Source organism: Myotis yumanensis, unplaced genomic scaffold (assembly GCF_028538775.1).
Source record: "Myotis yumanensis isolate MYYU_CA2020_CCGP unplaced genomic scaffold, mMyoYum1.0.hap1 SCAF_4, whole genome shotgun sequence".
Taxonomy (NCBI): Eukaryota; Metazoa; Chordata; class Mammalia; order Chiroptera; family Vespertilionidae; genus Myotis; species Myotis yumanensis.
Window position 1 is genome coordinate 6,077,704 of NW_027223755.1, and position 6,000 is coordinate 6,083,703.

General features: G+C 41.6%; 1 protein-coding gene across 3 annotated transcripts in view; it reads left to right on the forward strand.

Moving 5' to 3' along the window:
• The window catches only part of DAB2 (DAB adaptor protein 2), a 49,709-nt gene extending 43,709 nt beyond the window's left edge, over positions 1–6,000 (forward strand). For all 3 annotated transcript variants that reach the window (XM_070411792.1, XM_070411793.1, XM_070411791.1), the window contains 4 exons: positions 201–830; positions 1,366–1,475; positions 2,053–2,123; positions 4,272–6,000. In XM_070411792.1, coding sequence (XP_070267893.1) covers positions 201–830; positions 1,366–1,475; positions 2,053–2,118 — 806 coding nt within the window. In that variant the 3' untranslated portion in view covers positions 2,119–2,123; positions 4,272–6,000. The remainder of the gene's footprint in view (positions 1–200; positions 831–1,365; positions 1,476–2,052; positions 2,124–4,271) is intronic.

Consider the following 6,000-nt stretch of genomic DNA (forward strand, 5'->3'; position numbering starts at 1 on the left):
CATTTGGATACCAGCTATACTGTATCAGCTCGTTAACCTCCTGGTAACCTGAGCCTTCATTTCCATGCCAGCCTCAAGGCTGAATGAAGGCATTGGCCATGTAGATGCTTTATAAATGCTTCCGGGAAAGTTGTTTTCTGAAACTCAGAAATCCTCTTTGAGCTTGTCTCCTGATAAGTTCTTTCTCTCACTTCCTTCAGGTGGTGTCGCAATCACACCGCCTCACACAGGACCATGGAGCCCGCCATCTCTCGTGTTCAATCAGTCCCCTTCCATGGTCCCAGGAGCCATGATGGGTGCTCAGCCTGCCGGATTCAGTCAACCAATGGTTTTTACCACAAGCCCGGCGGTTGCAGGTTGGAACCAGCCTTCATCCTTTGCAGCCTCAACTCCCCCTCCAGCCCCTGTTGTTTGGGGCCCATCAGCATCTGTGTCACCCAATACTTGGTCATCAGCCAGCCCTCTGGGGAATCCTTTTCAGAGCAATATTTTTCCAGTTCCTGCTGTGTCTTCCCAGTCCCCTCCTATGCTCTCCTCTCTCCTGGTCACTCCTCCTCAACCGCCTCCCAGAACTGGCCCTCCAAAGGACATCTCCACCAATGCCTTCGTTGCTTTGGACCCCCTCGGGGATCAAGAAGTCAAGGAAGTGAAAGAAATGTTTAAGGACTTACAACTGCGGCAGCCTCCGGTCCCCGCGAGGAAGGGAGACCAGCCCTCCTCGGGGACTTCAAGTGCCTTCTCGAGTTATTTCAACAGCAAGGTGGGCATTCCTCAGGAGAATGCAGACCACGATGACTTCGATGCTAACCAACTATTGAAAAAGATCAATGGTAAGCTACCCACTTCTCCATCTACTGTGCCAACAAGTACTAGTATTCCCCCTTCATATGGGCCCACAGAATCCATCAGAAGAAAACTCTCCCACCCACCAATAGCCTAATCAGTGGTTATGGAGACAACTTAACCATTTACCTTATGAAGCTAACTATTCACCTCACTAGAAAAGGTCTGGCCCTGTGCTGCCCTCTTGTGACAAATCTTGAGGGCTGCCAAGAGCTATTGATAGGCAATGGGTGCTGGTAGCTGGAGGGCTGTATAGGAAAGCCTCCACCAAGCTCCATGGCCTCCAGTGGGGAATCTGAAGCTCTTTCACTTTAAGTCAATCAATATGCATGGTGTCCTCTTTTGAGAGGGATGGAATTGCCTGTAGTAATTGGGAACCCTCGTATGTGGTGGTGATGTTTGCTCCATTGATGAACATTTCAAAGACATGGAACTCACTTTCTAAGATAAGCCTGACCAGGGGCTGCTGCCTGTATTTGAGGAAAGCTTGTCTACTGATTACTTGGGTTTTTCACCTTCTAGAACCACCAAAGCCAGCTCCCAGACAAGGTGCCCCGCCAGTTACCAACTCTTCTGACAATGCCTTTGAGAACCCTTTCTCTAAAAATGCTTTCAGCTCGTCACAAGCCTCTGTAAGTATCAGCTGCTGCAAGCTGTCAATCATAGTGTTGCCACATAGAGCTACTGCCTCCGCAGTTAACCTTGCTTGTAGGTATAACAATCCTGTGATGATAAAGGACAGTTGAATAAGATTTATCATTAAGAACCACCATGTAATCAGCTGAAACTGGGGGAAGGTGATTTTTGCAGGGCTGCCTATTCTAAACTTGAGAAATGAATATCATATAGAAAAAGTCTTTTGTATCTCATTGAACATGGCTCATAAAAACATTTGAAGAGAAAATCAAACCAAAGTACTATATTTAAAAAATCTTTCATAGATTTAAGTTCCTTGTTTCTTACCCATGATTCTTTAGCTCAAAAAGAAAAAGAAATACTTCCCATTCTAGGGAAGCAAACATAATCTACCTGAACCTTGATTTTGATGTAAATAATAAATATACACCACCAGTTACAAGCTGACAAATATAAATCATTGTAGACCCTTCTGTGACCTATGTGAATTTTAAAGAAATTAAAGAAGTCTTAAGTATTTTTTTTCTTATAACTATAAGTATACTTATTGATTGGTTGGTTGTATCTCCATAGATGACTTCTCCTCAACCTGCATCTCCCGATGTATATAGGGATCCTTTCGGAAGTCCTTTTGCGTAACTTCTGTAAGTAGGGTGGCATAGGGGGTGAGGATGAAATTTCAATTTTAGAATTGGGAAGAGGTTCAGTCTCTGTTATTTAGAAGTAATAGACATGAAAATCTATACTTAGCTACTTTTATAATGACTATGCTGGTGTTCATATATATATGTATATATGTATATGTATATGTATATGTATATGTATATGTATGTGTATATGTACATATATATATACACACATATACATACTAGAGGCCCAGTGCATGAAATTCATGCACTCGGGGAGGGGGGGGTGAAGGGGGGGTGGAGGGTCCCTCAGCCCGGCCTGCACCCTCTCACAGACTGGGACCCCTCAGGGGATGTCCGACTGCTGGCTTAGGCCCGCTCCCAGGGAGAGGGCCTAAGCTAGCAGTTGGACATCCTTAACACTGCTGCGGAGGCGGGAGAGGCTCCTGGCACTGCAGCTGCACTCCCCAGCAGTGAGCCCGGCTTCTGGCTGAGCGGTGCTCCCCCTGTAGAGCGCACTGACCACCAGGGGGCATCTCCTGCATTGAGGGTCTGCCCCCTGGTGGTCAGTGTGCCTCACAGTGATCTGTCGTTCCACCATTTGGTCAATTTGCATATTAGCCCTTTATTATATAGGATATATCAAAAGTAGTAATAGACCCCTGGGCATGTGGATTTCTACCATATCCTGTGTTTTTGATATTTCAGGTATCTATGGAAGTAAAACATAACACCTACAGCTTTCTAGTTTTGTTTTGTTTTACCTTCATATTTAAGTGATTAGAAAGCATCCTGGTAATTACTTGATTCCAATAGAACAGCGGTTTTCAACCTTTTTCATTTCATGGCACATCTAAAGTAATTACTAAAATACTGTGACACACAAAAAAATACTATATTTTTTGCCTGTCTGACAAAAAAATAGGTATAATTTTGATTCATTTGTACTGGATGGCTATTGTAGTGTTGGCTGTTGTCATTTTTTTGAAAATCTAAGGGAAAAGAGGTCAGTGCCCCTGACTAAATAGTCAGATATTGCATATTTTAAGAATTCTGGCATACTGGTTGAAAATCACTGCTATAGAAGGTTCAAAATCTGTAGACCTTCCAAAGCCACAAAACAGGTCAGCTAAAGAGGTAATGATCACAATACTCTGCCTCCCAAATCAGTGCTTATTCCTTTGTGAGGGCCTTCAAAGCTAGTCTTAAATAGTCTGATGGCATTAAATCCCAAAATGGGACAGTTGCCAATACCTCCTTCAAAAACAGTGTCAGTGCCGATGAGTTTGAAAGTTGATCCTTCCCACTAGCGGATTCATCCTAAGTAAGTTATTGATGTAACCACCCTTTCTTTCTCAACAGTGAGTGGAAGCAACTTTGATTGACATTAAAAGATTGAAGTTAGTGGAGGGAAGGAGGTATATCTGCATTTAGGAGATGGGCATAGCTGGCTCAGGAGACCCATAGAAAGAGTGAAAAGAACCATCTTCTATCTGACAACAATAAGACTGAGTTTATTTGCAATTTGGATCACCTCCCCCTCAATGCGTTGCTACAGTTAGAGTGTTTCTTACGGGCTTTTTCATAAAATCAGCTTCAGAGAACTGGGTGAGATTTTTGGAAAGGCAAATTCCAGAGCCCACCCTTGCCCTAAAGTATCCCTGTGTGGTGCTGAAGAGAAAAGCTTGGTTTTAACAAACATCCAGGTGGTTTGTAATGCTAATAAGACAGTGTAATATATTGAAGGGCTAGAAGTCTTAGCAGAGACTCATTCCTCACCCTCCTCTCCAGGAGAAGCATTGAACAAATAGAAAAATACAAACTACACTAGGAGTGTGGGAGAACTGTTTGCACTAAATTGAATTGACTAGAGTTCTCTTTGGAGGCTCCTTTTTCTTTAGGTCTTGAAGGAAGAATAATCTTGGTCAATCTGCTAAACTAACAGATTGGGAGGGGAAGCATCATGGGAGAAAATAGCTAACATTATTGATCACTTGTGTTAGGCACTTTATTACAGGTTCTACATTTATTATCTTATTTAACCCTCTTGCATCAGCCCTAGGAGATACTGTTACTGACATTTTAAATAATGGCTTGATATTTAATACACTGATATTCAATCCAAAAATTCTAACCACAGGTTTTCTCTTCTCCGTACTTCTCTAGGAACTTGGCTTGCTGGCTATCCAGAGGAACAGAAAGGTTGGCCTTAGCAGTCAAGGACAAAGCTGATTGCCACACTAGTCCTGACCTCTGCCCTTGTTCCAGCTTTGCGTATTATCTGCTGCCTTATTTCTTGCTGCCTCTTCCACCTGTAAAGTGTCTCTCACTTTCTGTTTAGGTTAACGCTAAACTGAATCTTATAGCTTTAAATAAATTAAGAATCTAAACACTCTAGCTTAAATATAAATGAAGTAGTTTCCCTACCTGAGCCCTTGCCTATTGTGTCCCTAAAACCTTCTAGAACATTCTACCATGTACCCTCTGGTTGTGCAATGCAGCCACCCCTCAGATCAGACTGCTTTGAATAAATTTTAAAATCCTTACTGTTCAAGGTTGTTTGGGGGTTCCGTTTTAGAGCATAAAACCTAAAAATTGTAGTCAAGCAGGGCACCTTCTTAAATCTTGCTTCACACCATCACTTCCAGAGAATTTTTAAAGTAAAATCGAAGCAAGTCCAACTTCTCTGTAGGCACTTTGGAATCCGACACACCCAAGAACCTTTTTAAAGATATAACTTCTCCTCTTTCTGAAGATCATATTTTTCTCAAGGGCGAGAGTATCCTTTCTCCAGTCTGCTAGCTCTTGCCAATGAGGGAAATGCATTATTCGTGTCTCCTCTCCTTTTCCCTTTGATTCTCTTTTCAATCAGTTTTGCTCCTGGGTTCATATCACTTCCTTTTCACAAGAAATGGAGTTTTGTGGGGCAAAATATCTAATGATTCACAGATCTGAACTCTTGTCACCTTCTCAGTAATTGCTAATCCCAGCAACTAGAATTGCAAATGGGACAGCCTTTATCCTTTCTGTGGAATAGGGGGCCATCCTCTTGAGCTGAAGTTTCAGGAGAGCAGTTAATGTTGAAGAAAACCTGAACTCGACTCAGTAATGAAGGACAACACATCACAAAGTGAAATGTGATTGTGCCAAATGTGTTAGGTGCTTATTTGGGGTTATGCTAGAGCTTGATCAAGTAACTGGAAAGCTTTCTGGAAACCACAACCTCATAGTTAATTGGAAGATCGATAGGAAAAAAAAAAACATACACAAGAACCTGCAGAACAATTGTTTCCTCCTATCATTGCAAACCTAATGTCTGAAATATTTTTCTCCTTTAACCTTGGAAACTGCCCAGTTCACTTTCAGTCCTATTGCTAGCACAATTCTGGAGGGTTGGTTCTTGCCAAAATGAGTTTTGTTTGTTTATGTTGGGTTTTTAATGTTGTCTCTTGACCCCGAATGCTCAGGTTCTTGTGGGTGTTAATCAACCACATACAATGTAACTTTTAGGTAGAAGAAGAGGATGACTGCTTACTATCTAAATAAGATGCTGGCCTCATGAATCTCTATTGATTAGCCCCAACTAGTCCAAGCTAAATTCCCATGGTTTTATGTTTAATGGTAATAGCTCCTCAAATTTGGCATAATTTTCCATCTGGCTTCCTACTCAGCCATTATAAACACAGACTTGAAATAGTATTTTATATGTCCAAATACCTACATGTGCTAAACTGGAGGCTATTATTTCTAGATAGTTGAATTTTTGAAAGTAGAAAAAATTTTTAAAGTGATGATCAGCCACATAAATATTTTATACATACTTGTTTTCTTGTGCACTTTCTGTATGCGAATAAAGCTATAAATTTACTCATTTCAATAAACTGGAATGGCAGAA